Here is a 21,627-nt window from a genome sequence, read left to right as displayed (position 1 = left end):
CAGCTCACTTCAGGCCTTTGAAACTGTGTGGAATAAGGAATCCCTTAATGCCAGGAAGGGCAACTGGCTCTAAACAATGCCTCAAATAACATATTCGTTCAACTGATGCAAGCAAAGAATAACAGACACCAAACAACTAAACCCACTTTTAACTAATAACAGACCAGCTGACTATTAACTCAGCCAACTCAAGAAAGTTATTGGGTTGAAAGACGAAGGTCAGGTTTCAAAATGTCCCATTTAATATCTAATTAATTTATGGGTCGTTTTAAAAATGTCCATAACATAGACATGTTTAATGTCTAAAGATTGCTGACATATTTTACACATACGGTCACAATACCTTTTCACATGCACACACACACACACACACCTTCATTTTTTAACATAATTATCTGCTTATATTTTTTCTGAAAATGATGAACGGCTAAATTAACCTTAAACTGGATGTAAAGCTACAATGGCTGAGCAGTGCAGATAAAATTTTGGAACTAATAACCACAAGGTATTCAGATGAAACTGTTGCTGTTATATTTACTACAACAATAATAATAACAACACTGGTATGTCCCTAGGTGAGGTACACAAACTTATTTGCATGATTGAAAAAGTTCTCTCTTATTTCACAGATATTGCTGTGAAATATGACATTTAGGAACTACATTGATTGAAATGTATGATAAAAACTTCAAACTACTAAGACACATTTAACATTCCACATTATAATTGAAAAGAAAAAGCAGGAAAAAGAATACAACAAAATCACTACAGAATAAAACAAGAGAATAATTACAGAACAAAACAACAAAACCAGTGAAGAACAGGAACAACAGAATCAGTGAAGAACAGGAACAACAGAATCAGTGAAGAACAGGAACAATAGAATCAGTAAAGAACAAGAACAACAGAATCAGTAAAGAATAGGAACAGCAGAATCAGTTAAGACAAGAACAACAGAATCAGTAAAGAACAAGAACAACAGAATCAGTAAAGAATAGGAACAACAGAATCAGTTAAGACGAGAACAACAGAATCAGTAAAGAACAAGAACAACAGAATCAGTGAAGAACAGGAACAACAGAATCAGTGAAGAACAAGAACAACAGAATCAGTGAAGAACAGGAACAACAGAATCAGTGAAGAACAAGAACAACAGAATCAGTTAAGACAAGAACAACAGAATCAGTAAAGAACAAGAAAAACAGAATCAGTAAAGAATAGGAACAGCAGAATCAGTTAAAACAAGAACAACAGAATCAGTAAAGAACAAGAAAAACAGAATCAGTAAAGAACAGGAACAACAGAATCAGTAAAGAATAGGAACAACAGAATCAGTAAAGACAAGAACAACAGAATCAGTAAAGAACAGGAACAACAGAATCAGTAAAGAACAAGAACAACAGAATCAGTAAAGAACAAGAACAACAGAATCAGTTAAGACAAGAACAACAGAATCAGTAAAGAACAAGAACAACAGAATCAGTACAACACAACATAATCAAGTGAAAACAGAATAACGGATTACTGAGTTTACCTTTCTTTTTTCTTCACTGGGTGGTATTTGTAATTTGTTAAAAGTAACAATTTTTTTAGGATCAACATCTTGAGGGAGTTCCCATGTACTCTCTTCATAGGGTAGGCTGGTCCACTTGACCAAATAATGGACAACTTTCTCTTTTGTTTTGGGATCAATTGAGTGAGCAACCTCCAAGACTCGATCCACTTCGACGTAGTCGGGATTAAAAAGCTCTTCTTCTTCTGTCTGTAAAATTCAGAATTAACATCATTATAAACAGCCACAAGGCAGTATTAAAAGGTTCACAGACTAAGTTACATTTAACATCATCTCCTTCGAAATAATCCCCTTGTGCAACAATACACCAGTCCCGCATTCCTGTCACTTTTGGAATCCTGTGTGGAAGTCGTTTCCCAAAAGTGAGTCAAGGACCTTGTCTGCAATTTGCTCTTAATTTCGACAACAGTGTTAAAACGGTGACCTTTGAGCGACATTTTCATCTTGGGGAAGAGATGGAAGGGCTAAATCTGGTGGAAAAGCCAGATGTGGAAGTGATACCTTGTTGTTTTTGGTGAAAAGGAGAGTTTGGTGAAAAACCCAATTCTTCATACTCCACAGTTCTGGTCGTTTTCACAGAATGTCCTCCCTCAAATGCTTCAAAACATCGTAGTAGGACCCTCGATTGACGGTCTGGCCCCTGGAAGAGGAATTTTTTATGCACATTTGCAGGAGTAACACTCATGGCAAGCCTTCCACACCACACACCAACCAGAGACATTCTTCTGCTTCAGAAGCGCCCAGGCCATTCAAAACATTGCATACAACCCGTTGCCTTGTCAACATAAGTTTGTCAAAGCATGCTCAATGACTTTGTAGCAGACTTCCCAAGTTTAACACAAAATTCCACGTTGGCTCTTTGTTCCTGTCCATGGCAAAAAAAGACTACAGCCTACACACGGGATCACAAAAACACAAATTTCACAACTTGCAAAGCAAACGCAGTGATGTCACTCAGCACACTGCCTCAAGAAGGTCATTGCTATTTCTCACTATGCATGCATCCATGTGCTGCCATCTGTTGGCACACTACAGAATTATACCATCTTGTACTTCACCATCATTTTAACATCCACTTTTTGATGCTCGCATGGATCATATGGCATTTATCAAGGTAGATTTTCTACAGCTGCAGGTGTTTCCTGTTGCCAAGCCTCACCTGTTTCCAAATAAGGTAATATTTCTTCACGACTGGACAGGACTCCATGAACGTTGGAGACGAAGGACACCACTTGCAATTATTATATGCTGTCAAGGAAAAGAATCATCATCATGATCATGATCATTTAATGTTTCCAGTCCATGGGTTGGATGATGTGACCAGAGCTGGCAAGCTGGAGGCAGGGCTGCATCAGCCCCACACATACACATGTAGGAACAATAGACTTCTGTCAGTTCCCATCAACCAAATCCATCCACAAGGCTTTGGTCAGCTTAAGGTTATAGCAGGAGATTCTTGCCCAACATGCCATGCAGTGGGACTGAACCCAGAACCATCCACTTGGAAAGCAAACTACCTCTTATCACATAGCCACACCTCCATATGTATGTATATGTGAGTGTTTATGTATGTATGTATGTATGTATGTATGCATGCACACACACACATTGTGATGGTGTTTGGTAAGCAGAGTTGGTTTTTACAATTCTGTAAATAATAATAATAATTATATTTGATAAGCTTAAAGCTCATAAGCGAACACTGTGTAATGACTAAATAAAATGTCCCCACATTAAACTATATTCTTTAGACATTATACAGTGATCCCTTATAAGCTTTAAGCTAACAAAATATTATCATATATATATCATCATCATCGTTTAACGTCCGCTTTCCATGCTAGCATGGGTTGGACGGTTCAACTGGGGTCTGGGAAGCCCAAAGGCTGCACCAGGCCAGTCAGATCTGGCAGTGTTTCTACAGCTGGATGCCCTTCCTAACGCCAACCACTCCGTGAGTGTAGTGGGTGCTTTTTATGTGCCACCGACACAGGTGCCAGACGAGGCTGGCGAACAGCCATGCTCGGGTGGTGTTTTTTACGTGCCACTGGCACGGAGGCCAGGCGAGGCTGGCACGGCCACGATCGGATGGTGTTTGTTACGTGCCACCAGCACGGAGGCCAGTCGATGCGGTACTGGCTACGGCCACGTTCGGATGGTTTTCTTATATATATATACATACATACACACACCAGCACAAAGCAGTTAGTGAAAGAGGTGGAGAAAGAAGCAGCTAAGAAGTGAGAAAGAGAAACAGCAGTTGATACAAAAAAAGGGAGACATGAAAGAGTCTCATTCTATCTTTCTCACACACAGTTTATTTCATTATGACAATATTTATATTGCAAGAGTAATAAATCTCACTGCTTTATGTTCGCTTATTTCATCAGATTTATTAGATTCAGTTTTTATAGCCTCACTAATTATTTCCCTTATAACTAACAACTCATAACAGCAAACATGAACAGCTGAGATCTTCATATAAACACTATTTGTAAACAACAACGGTTCATATGAGGGAGTCGTCATAATACGAAGGGAGATAAGCAAGTGTGTTTAGAATATTTCGTATGTCTGGATTGAAAGAACAAAAACATTTAATAAATTTATTAGTATGAGATTTTAAAGAATGGAAATATTCCATAATAAAATTATTTAAGTTTTCAATTATGACTTCTATTTTGTATCCCTGCAATATCAAAATTTTTCCAGGCTAGTTCGCCAACAGATGGCAGTATGCCGAGTGACATTGTTGTGTTTACATTGCAAGTTGTGAAAATTGTGTTTTTGGGATCACACGTGTCTGCTGTAGTCTACGATTTTGTCATGGACAGAAACAAAGAGCCAATGTGAAATTTTGCATTAAATCTGCCTCAATAAATTCCTTCTGACCCATGCAGAGAATGAAAAAGTGGACGTGAAAATGATGGTGGTGATGATGGTGAACTGCCAAGCTGTTAGAGTACAGAACAATCAACAAAGGGGCTGACAGTTCATATCCTGTCACAGCCCAAACATTAAATTTTGGGGTTTAATTTCTCAACCTGACTAAATATATGTTTATGAAACACCTGGGTAGATTCCATATACATATTCATTACCAGTACATATATTTGCATAAATACATATTCCAAATTGGATTCTGCTCAAAGGCATTAAGCTATCTAAAGCATCACCATCATCATATATAATAATAATAATAATAATAATAATGAAATTATTGTATACAATGCTCAGGTGCACCACAAAGTGCAAGAATCTCCTGCTATAACCATAAGCTGGCCAAAGCCTTGGGGATGGATTTGGTAGATGAGAACTGACAGAAGTCTATTGTCCATATATGTGTATGTGTGGGGCTGATGCAGCCCTGCCTCCAGCTTGCCAGCTCGTCATTTTAATATTTACTGTTCCCTGCTTGCATGTGTCAAATGTGAATACGTTGGGGCAGAGTTTTTTTACAGCTGAACGCTCTTCCTGTTGCCGACCCTAATTTGTTTCCAAGTGAGATAATAATTTCCCAATCTACTGAACAACAACCTGGACTGGAAACAAACAACACCATGGATGAGGCTTCTGTTTACAAAGATTATACAACATATCAAGACATGCCTAAAAGCCAGACATGAATTTTCAGGCGGGGGGGGACTACAATCAATTGACACCATTAATGAAGCCACTGTTTACAATCAACAAATAAAAAAAAAAAGGAAAAGGAGAGGCAAAGGAAATAAGAACTCATTCATTCACACACACACACACACATTACACAGAATATCGTGAATATTTTTGTAATTGTTGTGAATATTTTTCTTTTAGAACGAATACTTATATCAACAAAGATATTTACTTTAGAAACATTTAAAATATTAATAACCGATACATTTCCTTCAAGACATAAAAGAAAACAAAAAGTTGGCTGCCTCACCATTGAGAAAGTGCTTCTGTTGAGTTGTTTCATCTTGTAACGCTTCACTTTCATATGGATGCGTTTGTCTGTCAATAGTTCCTTCACCGTCTTCCATTCAGAATGCAGATAGGAACTGAAAGTATTAACCAAGCATTGTCTTAAGCTTCATCAGCACCATGACAGTCATCCAATTCCAATGCTTATCACAGCCTTTCATCACTTGTTTACATCCATTCATGAATTCCAATGTCTCAAAAATATCCAAAAGGTATTTCGTTTTGTGTATGCAATGGAAACTGTAGACTACGTCATTAGGCAGCTTTGTGAACATTTGAGGCCCGTGCTCTGTACACAGTCTCCGTTTAGTTGTATTTATTTTGTGTCACTGAATAATTTGTATTCTAATGAGTGTGTGTGTTTGGGGTTTGTTTTTGTAGAATTGTTGTTGGTCAGAGATACTTTGATGACTGCAAGTTTATCAAGCGATTTAGAGACGGTACGGGCAGTATGTGGTTGGTTTTTGGTGTAAGCACTGGACACTGGTGTTATGGTGATAGTGGTCAAGTAAAATGCAATATTTTGCATTGTAGTGGGTTTGCAAGTGAGAGAGAGAGACTCTGTGTGTGTGTGTTTATGTAGAAATAAGACATGAAGCAGTGTTTAAATATTACAACATAAGCTGACCAGTTGTGTGTATGGTGTTGCAGGAGAATTTTTAAAAAATATAATTGTTTTGGAGAATTTTCTATGTCAGTGTCGTATGACAACTCTGATGCAAGTTCTTGTATTTTGAGGGTGATTTTCAGTCGGCATTCTTTCATTAAAGCATCATATGATAAATATACAAATATAATACAAGCATAAAGTTCCTCCAAGCATCATACAAGACCATGAATGTTGTGTATGGATGATAGGTTCTCTGTAGCGAGTGACAGTTTAATTTCTAAGAGATGGTGAGTTGCTATGTAAATGTTGAAGAAACTGTGACAGGAAATTCAAGGCTCTTTGATTCATTGCATGAATTATTGTCACCAAAATTAACATTTAAGACTAGTATCACCCTATCAATGCAAACACTCAAGTTGACTACACTGTTTTTAGGGCAAGGACTCCAGTTCTTCACCATAAAAATATTCAAACACCTTTTGAAATCAATTTTAGAGTGTTTTAGGAAATTGCTAATTCAGTCATTTTCCTGAGTGTCCCTGATATAAACCCTTCTGCCAAAAGGTTCGAGTAATCCCTATCTTATCCTCTTTTTTTTTTTTATTTTGGTTAACTGGCTTGATCTTATACTTCAGGAGGCTACTACTCCAACACACCAATAACTTACCCACAAGTTTGAGCAGAAATTCTACGAAAAATAACATCCATCATGACATGGCAGACAGGCCATGGCTGCAGATAATAATAATATAATAATAATGATAATAATGAAATTATTGTATACAGTGCTCAGGTGCACCACAACTTGTCAGAAAGTGCGTATAAAGCATGTGCCTTAATGTACAAATTCCTGGGAAGTGAACAGTGTATGAGTCAGATACATGCTTGCGTGTGTATGGAGAGGAGAAAATTAGGTGTAGTGTTGGCGAATCTCAGGAAGCATGGAAGTTTTGAAGGATGCAGTGCTCCAACAACAACTGATGCCGGCAGTTTGTTCCATGTTTCAGCAACTCTTAGTGTGAAAAAAATGCTTCCGAAAGTCATGGGAGCTGTGCTGTTTTCTGACTTTGTAAACATGTCCACGGGTGTTAGACAGGTGGAGTTTGTAAATGTTGAAGAAACTGTGACAGGAAACTCAAGTTTGAAAATACTTAAACCTTTTTGGTAGGTGCTATGATTAAAGATGATAAACTATCAGACGTAATCTTTTTTTTCTGGTGAAGACAATGGAAGGTAAATAAACCAATGGACATGTTTCAAATGATTAATATATATTTCTTTACTACCCACAAGGGGCTAAACACAGACGGGACAAATAAGGACAGACAAACGGATTAAGTCGATTACATCGACCCCAGTGAACTGGTACTTAATTTATCGACCCCCGAAAGGATGAAAGGCAAAGTCGACCTCGGCGGAATTTGAACTCAGAACGTAGCGACAGACAAAATACTGCTAAGCATTTCGCCCGGCATGCTAACGTTTCTGCCAGCTCGCCACCTTCAAATGATTAATATATGTTATGTAAAAGACTTAAATAGCATTTCTATTCTGTATTGTAATTAAAATGAATTAAAACCTATCTTTTAAAAATTCATTTAGAAAGATAATTGAGTAGAATGTTGATTTCATGAACAAAAATTGCCATGATGCTCTTTGGTGTTAATATGGAAAAGTTTATTCTACTTACTAGTTTTTGTATTTCACAAAAAACTCCTCCTCCCTTTCAGGTATTTCTCCATCAGTTGTCGCCTGGAAAAAAAAAACAAAAAAACAATGCCCAATAAACAAGCGACAATTCTTGGTATAAACAATATATAATTAATAACCTTTACGTTTCACACTAAACTAATGAATTTTTCTAAATAAAAGTACAGCTTCTCTGGACTTGCTAGAAATATCCAACCTCCTTTAAATCACATACTACAATCTAAAATTAAGGAAGGATACATTGGTTAACGTAGTTTGAGCGGCGTGGTCATGGTTGGCTGCCTTTTGCTATAGGTTGGTACATTTAGGATCAACCTAGGGCTAAACAACCACAATACTAAGTGGTCTTACATCTCTTGACATTCCATATCATTCTTTGTCACATTAACTTTATTTTGTTCCTGTATCCCAGACCCTTTTCCGTCCACATTTGGCCCCATTTCATCCACCCAACTCAAACTGGAAAATCACCAAATGGTTAGTTCTTCAGCCCAGATTCATCAAAGATCTTTTGTTATAAGGTAGGACACCACACAATCCAGCATTCTTCAGTTCCCTTGACTGTCAGGAATAGATCAGCAGGTGTGGCTGTGTGGTAAGAAGTCTGCTTCCCAAGCACATGGTTCCAGGTTCAGTCCCCATATGCAGTACTTTGGACACTAGAGCTTACTGCAGTCTTGGGCTAACCAAAGCCTTAAGAGTAGATTTGGTAGATGGAAACTGGAGGAAGCCTGTCGTATAAAGAGTGTGTGTGTCTGTGCACACGCATATTCCTGCCCGTTCCTTGCCACCACCTGATAACCAGTGTTTGTGTATTTACATCCCTCTAACTTAGCAGCTCAGCAAAATAGGCCGATAGAATAATTACCAAGCTTTAAAAAATAAATATTGAGGTCTAATTGATTGACTAAAAATTCCCCAAGGCAGTGTCCCAGTGGCCACAGTCTAACGGCCGAAACAAGAAAAAGACAGGAGATAAAAACCATTCCAGAGATGGACACAGGTTTCTTTGGATTAAACTTACAGACTCTGGACAAGACTGTTGGGTCTTTTGAAAACATCTTTCTGACACCAACATAATCTGGGACAGTCTCCTTATAAGTATTATAACTAATACCGACCTAAATTAAATATCAACGATTAACCACACTACAAATCTAACCATGCAATGCCATCATTATTTTTACTTCTAATAAAATATAATTTATAATAACAAATAGCATAATGCATAATTATACACAGTTGCATACATGTAACAGATAAAATTTAATAAATCAAATAATGTTTAAACGGTCATGGACACAAAGGCCACCGTGTAAGTTTGAAATAAGTAAATGGGAGAAAGAAAAGATTCTAGACAATGGCATATACATTATTCTCCATAGTGTGGGGTGTACACACATATATATATCGTCTATTTATATAAACCTAAATAAGAAAAAGTAGATTCATCACAAGACACCATAGTAAATCAATCGGATGAAATGACAAATCATTTGCACAAACATATATATTATATATATATATATATATATATTCATTCATCTTCGTTTAGCGTCTGCTTTCCATGCTAGCATGGGTTGGACGGTTCAACTGAGGTCTGGGAAGCCAGAAGGCTGCACCAGGCCCAGTCTGATCTGGCAATGTTTCTACAGCTGGATGCCCTCCCTAACGCCAACCACTCCATGAGTGTAGTGGGTGCTTTCTACGTGCCACCGGCACAGGTGCCAGACAAGGCTGGCAAACGGCCACGATCAGATGGTGCTTTTTATGTGCCACTGGCACGGGGGCCAGGCGAGGCTGGCAACGGCCACAATCGGATGGTGCTTTTTACGTGCCAATTATTATTATTATTTAACATCCATTTTCCAATCTAGAATAGACTGGATGGCTAAATAGGATCTGGAAAGCCACTGGACTGCACCAACATTCAACCATAACATGTTTTCTATGGCTGAATGCCCCTCACAGTTTGTGTTGTGTGTATCTTTGTGTCTTCCTCTCCAGTGACCACCACAACGTATAAAAACGCGACAACGAAGTGTGTTTGGCCTCATTTTATGCGATCGATCAACATGCTAGAAACAACAGCTAAATCATAGTCCTTCGAAATTAGACCACCCTCTTCGAAAATGTTCGCATTGAAATCATGTAATGTTATAAGTCTTGGATTACAATCTGGGAGAATATATAAGACGGGATGGTCGAAGTTGGAATACCTTTGATGATAGCTCTTTCTTGCTCTGTCTGTGCTGACCTGGAATTAAACTACAGCACGCAACGAAGGATACAATGGATCGGAAAAAAAAAAAAAAAATGGTCCGGAAAACAAAGTATCAAAGTGTGAAGCTTCTACAGAGTTTCCGTCTTCGTCCAAGATATTGGTCAACCTAAAGTGTGAAAGCAGACACTTTTGCCAGGCATCACAGTTGGATCAAACCAGGAATCCTGTGGGTATGAAGCAAGTTCCTTAACCACACACCTTGCCTGCAACCTTACAGTCAGGACCAAGTTATATATTTACAAATCAAAACAATGAAGAATTAAATAATAATAATAATAACAACATACGTTAGGGTCAACTTTCCGCAGTCTAGATCCAAGAATTTTCTCCACAATCATAATATCTTCATCAATAACATCCTGCAAGTGAAAATGAATATTAACCAAAATCATTCATGTGTCACAGGAAACAAACTACAGAGAAAGTTCACAATCTGGTGCACCTGAGCTTGTGGTGCACCTGAGCACTGTATACAATAATTTCATTATTATTATAATCTTAACCTGCATAAACAATACCATTACACACACACACACCTTCAACAATTTTCAAAGAATTAATACATACAAAAGTAACTGGTCACAAAAAGTATAAAATATAACAAATAGGGTTTATTGTTTTTATTTTGAAGCTAAAATCTCGTAACTTCTTTACAACTAACTTCATGTTCTGGGTCCTCGGGCATCTGTAGACCAATCAGACAAAACTTTATGGAAAGAACTTATGAAGCTCATCAACTTCAAATGAAAAATCATAACTATTTATGCATGCATGCATACATACATGTACACACACACACACACAAACTGATGGTAGTGGTAGTGGGGGCAGCTTAAGTCATTCTGGAGACATTGTAAGAGATGCTAGATCAGAGATAAGCAGACGTGTGCTGTGTAAAATGGTTCAATGTAGAAAGCCTCCATCAACTTCTTACAGGCAAGAAACAGAGGAACAAAATCTGAGTTAATTACAGGAGTCGGAAGAGTAGAGTAGATTATTTGCAAAGAAATAGATAAAGCTACCGAGGTAGTTATATGGATAGAATAATTGAAAAATTGACAGGACATGAGCAACACAACAGGCAATGATGTCTGCCTAAGCTCCACAATTAGGACTAAGAAAGGATTAAAAGGACCATTTCTATGCTTTCTGGTTTATCAAGAACTGATCTTGTTATGATATCCAATAAATTTGATAAACATTTTGGTTAACACTATGATGGCTACTCTGGGCCACAGCGATACTTTAGACAGGATACAAGGAATTAAGAAGGATCAAGTCTCTTGAAGATCTGTGATACAAATGACTTAACCACTTCCAATACTAAACTTGAGGATATTGATCAGCCACTTGACTACCTGCCAGGTGAACAACGTCTTAGACTTGTTATTCATCAGAAAGCAAGACAGACAAATGGCTATACATAATGTCTTTCGTTGGTGAAGAATATACCACTCAAAAACAGACTGGCGATTAGTGAAACAGAGGACAATGAGGAGGTACAGAAACTGAAAGGTCTTTCTGCTAGACATAAGATCAAAGAAGTGCAAGTTGATAGTGAGGAGGAGGTGGAGGAGGAGGCTTATGATATAGAAGGCAATTGGAAGCTTCCAGGAGACAGCCTACTGTAGAGCACAGATGAAACAGGGTTCCAGACAGACAGAATGGTAGGGTAGATATAGTCATGAACCTTAAGAGAAGAGGCCGGAGAGAATGGAAGGGAGAAGCACCAAACAATATCTGGGAGTTAAGTAAACAGAAATACTTAGCAAAGAAATAAGCCCAAAGTTCAACTAAGGTTTGCAGATGTTCTTCAGTGTGAGAATCAGAGATGCAAGTTGTTCTGAATTGTAAAAGTAGCAAGTCAGTATGAAAGAATCTCTTGTGAAAATGTGACTGCAATGACAGCCACACATGCACACGCATTGTCAGTGGTGGAAATGCTCATATATGAGAAGAGTGTTGAATCAAGAGAATTCATTTGGCGGGTGTTATAATCTCAACAGCCAGGAGGTATATACATGATCCCCCTTTTTTTTTAACAAACTTCATGTACTTTCATGTATTTGATGATGATGTGTGTTCGGAGGTGTAATGGCCCAGTGGTTAGGGCAGCAGAATTGCGGTCGTAGGATCGCGGTTTCGATTCCTAGACCGGGCATTGTGAGTGTTTATTGAGCAAAAACACCTAAAAGCTCCACGAGGCTCTGGTAGGGGATGGTGGTGATCCCTGCTGTACTCTTTCACCACAACTTTCTCTCACTCTTACTTCCTGTTTCTGTTGTACCTGTATTTCAAAGGGCCAGCCTTGTCACACTCTGTGTCACGCTGAATCTCCTCGAGAACTACGTTAAGGGTACACGTGTCTGTGGAATGCTCAGCCACTTGCACGTTAATTCCATGAGCAAGCTGTTCCGTTGATCGTATCAGCTGGGACCCTCATCGTCGTAACCGACGGAGTGCTCCTATATAACATATATGTGTGTGTGTGTGTGTGTGTATCCATATATATATAACAGAAAAGTCTAATTCTTCAATTGAATGTAACCGGGCAATGCCGGGTGTCTCTGCTAGTTGTAAATAAAATCTTTCACTTGATAGTTTAAAAAGAATAAAAAATATGGGAAACTGAAGAGAGAAAGAAATTGAGAAAAACTCTCTTACCACTCTGTTGAGCAGAGATGTGCCATCCAGAGTTTCAACATCAATTTCAGGATTATCATCAGAAAAGCTGATATCCACATCATCACAATATTTTTTCCTTTTCGTATTACGAGCCGATCGTCGCTTCTGAAATAAAAGAAAACAAAAGTTTAATAAGAGTTTTTATTTATTTTACTTTACTCATTTTTTTTTGCTGAGTTTTATTTCTTTCTTTTTTGGTAAGGCATCCTTTTGAAGGGAGGAATTGTTTTTACCCCCTGGACATCCTTCCGACTCATCTTATTCAAACACAAAGGAATGGAACTTGTTGTCACTTGTGCAAACTGATGAAAGAGCAGCGTCTTATCATTCTAATGATGGGGGGGGGGCAACATTACAATGAAAAAATATTAATGAAATGGTTAAATGGTTGTAAAGTGTTTTCTCCTTGGGCATATGATGCTCTTCCTGTCACTAACCCTCCTAATTAAGATATTATTTCCCCCCATGGCCAGACATGTTTTTATGGAAGATTGGAAACAAAGGACACCCTTTGCATGATGCCGACACTTGCCTACAGCTACCATGTGATGTCCAGGCAAAGAGACAGCATGCAGATGCTCATCCATCCATGCACACATGCAAGACTTGCACCTTTTTTTTTTCAGTTTCAATTGACCAAATCCACTTGGTTGGTGGCCTGAGGCTGTGGCAGAACACACTTAAGGTGCCATGCAGTGGAAGTGAATCCAAAACCATGTATTTGGAATAGAGATTTCTAAATACCCACACAGTCATGCTCGTGCCTCAGATAGGAATCAATATTACTTGACTGTTCACCTCAGATATGAGAATCAATAATATTATTTGATTCAGTGGAATCCAACTTTTTTTTCTTTTTCTTTTCTGAGACATCAATAGGAGGGGGTTAAACTCAGCATGAAATACTCAGGAAAGCTTCATTGATTTTAAGTTTGCTGCCATTGTTTAGCGCCAAGGAGAAAGTAGTAGAATATCAGAAGGACTGGATATAGAGCTGACTAAACTGATATGAAAAGATACTATGAGCGGAAAGATTTACAGTTCACATTCTGACACTGGTGCTACTTTGGGCCTACGCTAAACAACAATTCTTCTTCATCAGCATTGTTTAACGTTCGTTTTCCATGCTAGCATGGGTTGGATGGTTCGACTGGGGTCTGGGAAGCCAGGAGGCTGCACCAGGCTCCAGTCTGATCTGGCAGTGTTTCTACAGCTGGATGCCCTTCCTAACGCCAACCACTCTGTGAGTGTAGTGGGTGCTTTTTACGTACCACCGGCACAGGTGCCAGGGGAGGCTGGCAACGGCCACGATCGGTTGGTGCTTTTTACTTGCCATCGGCACGGAAGCCAGTCAAGGCGGCGCTGACTGGCTTCCGTGCCGGTGGTAAATCCATCTCACAGTAAATAAGTAATGCAGAATGGGAACAAATGTAACATATCTTTTATCTTTTGCTAGTTTCATTCATGAGACTGTGGCCATCCTGGGGCACCGCCTTGAAGGATCTCTTTCACTGAAAAGCTAAGTTATGTACACATAAACACACCAACACCAATTATCAACCAGTGGTGGGGTCAGACACAGACCCACACGCGTGCATGCACGCACATACTCACTAATCCACTTAGGGGGAAAATGCATTAATAAAACCACAACCAGTTAATTCACAAACATAAGCACACCTGTATGGACATGCAAAAATGTGCATGGATAGATGGACACAAACTCTGACCAGGACACACACTCCCTCTGTCTTATATGTAACTAGTAAATATATATATATATATTATATATATATATATGGAAAAAAAGTCAAAGTAGAAAATGCTAAAATTATTTTATCACAAAAAACATTTTAGTACCGGTTTCGGTCATTGAGATTTTTTCAACTCTAAGTATGGAAAACAACTAAATTTTGGAAAAATTAAATGAAAAGTTTTTTATAAGAATATTTGCATAGTAATCAAATACAAGGGGCATTTTCCTTGTCTCTGCCTGTCTCTGTCTCTCTTGTGGGTTCGAACCCACATGAGTAAACAAGAGAAGAAAATGCCCCTTGTATTTGAATACTATGCAAATATTCTTTTAAAAAACTTTTCATTTAAGTTTTCCAAAATTTCATTGTTTTCCATACTTACAGTTGAAAAAGTCTCAATGACTGAAACCGGTACTAAAATGTTTTTTGTGATAAAATTATTTTAGCATTTTCTATCTTGGCCTTTTTTCCTTATACATATCAACTCATGTGTTCCTTTTCAACCTTCTATGTGTGTGTGTATGTTAGGCACAGGAGTGGCTGTGTAGTAAGTAGCATGCTTACAAACTACATGGTTCTAGGTTCAGTCCCACTGGCATGGCACCTTGGGCAAGTGTCTTCTACTATAGCCTCAGGCTGACCAAAGCCTTATGAGTAGATTTGGTAGACGGAAACTGAAAGAAGCCCGTCGTACATATGTGTGTGCGTGTATATGTTTGTGTGTCTGTGTTTTAATCCCCCCCCCCAACATCACTTGACAACCAATGCTGGTGTGTTTACGTCCCCGTAACTTAGCGGATCGGCGAAAGAGACTAATAGAATAAGTACTAGGCTTATAAAGAATAAGTCCTGGGGTCGATTTGCTCGACTAAAGGCAGTGCTCCAGCATGGTCGCAGTCAAATGACTGAAACAAGTAAAAGAGAGTAAAGAGTACATACGTATGTACGTACACACACTCTCTCTCTCTCACACACACACACTCACTCTCTCACACATAACACATTAGAAAGATCAGTCATAACTTCTGAAATGTTTTGTTTTGTTTGCATGTTATTTACAGAGACACCAGATATTGTTTGCTTATTTTGGGTTTTCTTTTTTTTTAACTCTAGTTTGTATAAAAGAAGAAAAAAAACAAACAACAATAAACCAGAAAATCCCACTAAGCAATACACACACATCAACATAGCTGTGGGAATTATGACGATTTTGAGAGAAATCTATTGAGAAAGTATCACAAGAGATAATTAGTCATCTCTTCCTACTCCCATCAACACACACACAGTTTTATCTCCTTCAATTGTTCTTTCTCTCTGTCTCTATTTCTCTCTCTTTCTTCTTACTAATCTCATTGTTTTCTACTCTCACCACTCCCTCCCTTATTCTTCTTTCTCAAAACTCTTCCCTTTGTAACCTCTCCTCATCCTATCACTTCAGAGACTCTCTTTTTCAACTGCATCCATTTTCAAATCTCCCTCTCTCTCTCTCCTGCTTTCCCTACACTCTCTCTGCTTTTACCTCCCCTTCTTTCTAATCTTCCCCTCTCTCTCACTCCTGTTTTGCCCTCCCTCCTCATTTCTTCTCTCCCTCTACTCTTCATATTTCTCACCTCTTCTAATGACAACCTTTTCCCCTTCCTGCCCCCTCTCTCTCTCTGTCTTTCTCTTTACACTTTGTTATCCTCCAGGTATCATTTGGTGCTACCTAACATGTGGATTAGTAAACCATAAACGAAGGCTGGCTACCTTCAGGTAAAATACATATTTCAGATCACTCCCCCCTCTCTCTCTCTCTTTTACCAAAACATGCACGAGGCCTGCCACCATAACAAATTACCTGCCTCCTACCATCTGTGTTTTTTATTATTTTTACAGTTTAACATAATTAGTAACAGAGTTCATATACACATCATCACGTCTATCACCACTAACAACAACAACAACAACAATATCAATAAATATCACGAACAACATTCCCACAATTGCTGACTCGTTTTATATTTAACATTGTCAGCTGTTAGAGAAAGAAAGACAAACAGAAAGTCAAAGCACACACACACACACGGGGTCAATTGCGCTGTTAGAAACAGCAGCCAAGTCATAATATAGTCCTATATACATTATGTCACTATAAAAAACAATGGTGACAACTGGAATGTCTTTGGCCATAGGTCTGCACGATCAGGGGCAAAACAACATCATACAATGAAGAAGAAAACTGCCCAAACCAGGAAAAAAAAGTGTTATGGGAGCAAGAGAGAGAGAGAGATAAGGGGAGGAATACAACTTTTATTGATTGTTGTATTGATAAACCATTAATTGCTTTCAATTTGAAATTAAACAATATTATTACAAACCCACCTGAAAAGTCATTTGCACATTAAACATGGTGGATAAAGTGATGAAGGGGATGATTGTGTTCTAAGATACGGTTTATAAGTTTGTAAGGATGCAAATGTTTCAGAGCCAAAATAATTACATCATTTTATATATGCATCATCATCATCATCATCATCATCGTTTAACATCCGTTTCCCATGCTGGCATAGGTTGGATGGTTTAACTGAGGTCTGGAGAGCCAGGAGGCTGCACCAGGTTCCAATCTGATCTGGAAATGTTTCTGCAACTGGATGCCCTTCCTAATGCCAACCACTAAAAGAGTGTAGTGGTTGCTTTTTACATGCCACCAGCATGGGAGCCAGTCAGTGGGTACTGGCATCAGCCACGCTCGGATGGTGCTTTTTACATGCCACCAGCATGGGAGCCAGTTAGGCGGACCTGACACTGACTACATTCGGACGATGCATTTTACATGCTACTGGTACAGGAACCAGCCAGGGGGCATTGGGCACAGCTACGATTTTGGTTTTACTTGACTCAACAGGTCTTCCCAAGCATATATCGCATCAAGGGTACTCTTATATGGGCCGATCAGTCAATCCTGGCATTGGCTGTGTTTGCAATCTCACTTTAGTTGCCAATATATATATATATATATATATATATATATATAAATTAGAAAAAAAAACACCTTTTATCAATTCAAAATGAAAACTTAAATTACAGCATCTAGAAAATTACATATTATTTCTAAATTGAATTTTTCCCTGTAAGTTTGGAATAATATTCCCTCAAATTATTATTATTACAATTATTATACACACACACACACATATATACATTAACATCATCATTTAATATACACGTTCCATGCTGACATGGATTGGATGGCTTGGCAAGGATCAGATGAGTTCAAAGAATCATGCTCCAGTCCCTGCTTCGGAATGTTTTCTATGGCTGAATGCCCTTCTTAATGCCAACCACTTTACAGTGTGGACCGGGTGCTTTTTTTCTATAAAGCCCAAGGAAGCAGGGGTGGTCCTCGTGTTAGATGAAGGTTAAGGGTGTGAGACAAAGGGTTAGAGTAGAGCAAATTCATGTTGTAAAGGAGCTACATGGCTACTCAAATTTAGAGGAAAGAGTGAGAGCAAAATGTGGTATCCATGTTCCATGCTAGCATGGGTTGGACCACATCATATTTATAAAATGATATGATAATATGAATGTTGCTCCAGCTGTAGAAATGAGCAGCAATATCAATGGTGCCAAGCTGTATCAGCCCCTTTGCCTTTCCCTTGGATAACATTGGTGGCAGAAAGAGAAGGGAGGCTGGTACACATGGGTGACTGTTAGTCTCCCATAAACAACCTTGTCCAGACTTGTGCTTTAGAAGGGAACTTTCTAGGTGCATACCATGGTCATTCATTACCCAAAGGGGGTCTTTACCCTTTACCCTTAATATGATATGGTACACTCGGCCACTAAAAAGTTGTTACTAATGCACAGAAACAATTGTGATTTGTGACTAAAGCCTGTTCAGTCCTTCCTCTTGTTTTACAGGACTCACCACCCATTGCCATCATCAGTTTTAGATTTTTTTGCCACATGCAAATATGAGTTATGTAGTTTAATAAAGAAACAAGTTTAAAAAATGCCTCGGTTTCTGGGTCATCTCTTCTGTAATACCCATTCTTGTCAGGACTGCCCCACAAACATGTTTTACTCAGTTGCAGGATTGTCTCTGGTCAGTTATTTTCCACTGATAATTTACAGCATCTTTCCCCCCTAATTTGCATCTCCCATTCGAATCGCATAAAAACTAACCGATTATTGTCAGCTTGAGAAGACCCAGCAAGCCAAATGAGACCATAACCGTGACCTATGCCAGTGCTATGTAACCAGCCCATTTAAGAGTACCCTTCAATCACTGGAAAATAAACTACACTTGCGAAGACCTATTGACGCAAGTGAAATCGTTGTCATGACCGATAACAGTACCGCCTGACTAGCACCCATGCCAGTGGAATGTTAAAAGCACCATTCAAGCGTGATCGTTGCCAGCGTCGCCTGAGTGGCTCCTGTGCAGGTGGCACATAAAAAGCACCATTTGAGCAGGATTGATGCCAGTACCGCCTGACTGGCCTTCATGCAGGTGGCACTTAAAGCACCCACTATACTCTCGGAGTGGTTGGCGCTAGGAAGGGCATCCGGCTGTAGAAACTTAGCCAGATCAGACTGGAGCCTGGTGCAGCCTTCTGGCTCACCAGCCGTCAGTCAAACTGTCCAACCCATGCCAGCATGGAAAGCAGACGTTAAACGACGACAATGATGATGATGATGATGATGATATACATACAAGAGGTTTCTTTCAGGTTCAGTCAACTAAATTCAATCACAAGGCTTTGGTCAGCCCAAGGCACCACACAGTAGGACTGAACCCAGAATCATGTGGTTGGGAAGCAAACGTCATACCACACAGCCACAGCCTAAAAATCTGACAAGTGCAAGATGTCACTGGCCCTTGATGGCCAGAGTATACTGGATGATGATGACCAGTAATATAGAACAGTCTCAGTGACGAGATTGCTTTTGGTTCTTAGTTCCATATAAGGTCAGCTGTCACTTTCAGGTAACTATCTGAAAACTAAATAATGTGATCGTTATGAACTTACCTGGACCGAACTATCATTATCTCCTTTTGGTGACGGTGGTGGTGTTACTTCCATGTCGGAGTTATCAGATCCAGTTTGCTTTTTCTTTCGCAAAATTGGTTTCACTATTCTGATGAAGAGAAAAAGACGGCAAGATTAATGACCACGGACTTAATGATAAACTTTATTTTTGGTAAAACAAGCTGTGGATAACACAAACACACACACACACACTTTGCTGAAAGACAGTAAATAAGAGCACTGAAACTGTACATTGTAAAAAGAATATTTCAAGTTGAAACCCAGTCAAAACAGTGTTGTGCGTGTTAAAACCAAGCCAGGAGGCTGAGGTCCATGAGAAATTGCACCGTTCAAAGTGTTTACATGTTTGAGTAGTAACACTTGTGATTTTCTAAACGGAAACAAGTCACAGATCAAAGTCAAATTCTCTGCAACCAGAGTCAGGCAGAGAACTTTTCGTGTCCCCAGAGAAGCTTCCTAAATGGCTGCATTCATTACAGTTAAGAAAACTGATCTCTTGTCTTTGGATTTATCTTATTTATTGAACATATAACCATTTAGACAGCAAGAACTCTTAAGAAAGTAGAAACTCATTCATTCCGAACCGTTTACTCCCACACTCTACAATACCTATTTCTTTATTACCCACAAGGGGCTAAACACAGAGGGGACAAACAAGGACAGACATAGGTATTAAGTCGATTACATCGACCCCAGTGCGTAACTGGTACTTAATATATTGACCCCGTAAGGATGAAAGGCAAAGTCGACCTCGGCGGAATTTGAACTCACAACGTAACGCAGACGAAATACCACTAAGCATTTCGTCCAGCGTGCTAACATTTCTGCCAGCTCGCCGCCTTAAAATACCTGACAGTACCTGACATAATCAATACTCAACAATAGAGTAGAGTATTGTAGAGTATTGTCTACAATACTCTACAATACCGGACATAATCAAAGAACAAACCATGAACAGTGGTAAAGTTCTACAGACATTTCAAAAGAAAACAACAAGAAAATCTACCAAGTGTCAGTCAAATCTGACTCCGTCCAGTTATGGTTTCAGACTCACAATTTATTAAGTTGTGGTTCAAATAAAACTTGGCGTTGTTTAGTTCCAATCTATCTTGGTTGAGTAAACCTAAGACCTATAATATTTCAGCAATGACTACATCAACCAACATGTCCTTGTGTGTTTGTTAAGATGAAAGTGTGATTTGAAGGAATTAGCTTGCTATTTTTAGCAGGTTGAGCAACTTTACTGGTTCACAATAAGTAGTGTTGTGTTCATCAAGAACAAATATTACAATGTTTTAAGAATGATCCTTCACCAGCTGTTGGCTGTTTTTCTACTCTCATATTTTGAGGATTTAACAACAGTATGCACTTTCGATAAAACAGTTACTCCCACAAAGCAAATTAAATAAAATTTGGGATTTTGCGGAGGGTCAAAATAGGTAACACAAACAGGACAGTGAAAACAAACAGGAAGGGCTGCTAAGCCTAAACGAGGTTGTGATGACAAACATGTAAATCAAGCTGAGACAGGAGAGAAACAAGAGCATGTCTTTTTTGAAATTTATAGAAAAAGATGAAGACAAGTGCATGAACAACAAGTAAGTATATTAGCTTGATGCTCAGGAAAAATGAAAAAGTCCTTTACGTTTCGAGCCTATGCTCTTCAACAGAAAGGAATAAGAAAAAATAAAGAGAGAGAGAGAGTGAAAAAACTTGTGGATTTCAGTAGTCCAGCATGGTGAATACACACATATAATGGTTATATGCATATATTTAAAGAAAGATTTTTTAAAAATTTATTAGCTATTTTAAAAAAACTATTTAGAGAATAGAATGTCACCAACCTGTGAGTAAAACTTTTCATATAGCATGTATTTTGTGTATGTTTAATATTATATATGTATACACGCATACACGTGTGCATATATATATATATATATATATATATATATATATATATATATATATATATATATATATATATATATATATAGAAAATAGTAAAAAGTGAAAAA

General features: G+C 38.5%; 1 protein-coding gene across 5 annotated transcripts in view; it reads right to left on the bottom strand.

Moving 5' to 3' along the window:
- Window positions 1-21,627, bottom strand: part of LOC115221116 (chromodomain-helicase-DNA-binding protein 8) — a 158,239-nt gene that overhangs the window by 72,211 nt on the left and 64,401 nt on the right. For all 5 annotated transcript variants that reach the window (XM_029791330.2, XM_036510432.1, XM_029791333.2 and 2 more), the window contains 6 exons: window positions 19,592-19,700; window positions 12,805-12,930; window positions 10,428-10,499; window positions 7,837-7,898; window positions 5,499-5,613; window positions 1,535-1,762 (listed from right to left, as the gene is read on the bottom strand). In XM_029791330.2, coding sequence (XP_029647190.1) covers window positions 1,535-1,762; window positions 5,499-5,613; window positions 7,837-7,898; window positions 10,428-10,499; window positions 12,805-12,930; window positions 19,592-19,700 — 712 coding nt within the window. The remainder of the gene's footprint in view (window positions 1-1,534; window positions 1,763-5,498; window positions 5,614-7,836; window positions 7,899-10,427; window positions 10,500-12,804; window positions 12,931-19,591; window positions 19,701-21,627) is intronic.

The sequence above is a fragment of the Octopus sinensis genome, linkage group LG17 (genome assembly GCF_006345805.1).
Source record: "Octopus sinensis linkage group LG17, ASM634580v1, whole genome shotgun sequence".
NCBI lineage: Eukaryota > Metazoa > Mollusca > Cephalopoda > Octopoda > Octopodidae > Octopus > Octopus sinensis.
The sequence above is the reverse complement of the archived record's forward strand: the minus strand, read 5'-3'. Positions and strand labels throughout refer to the sequence as shown.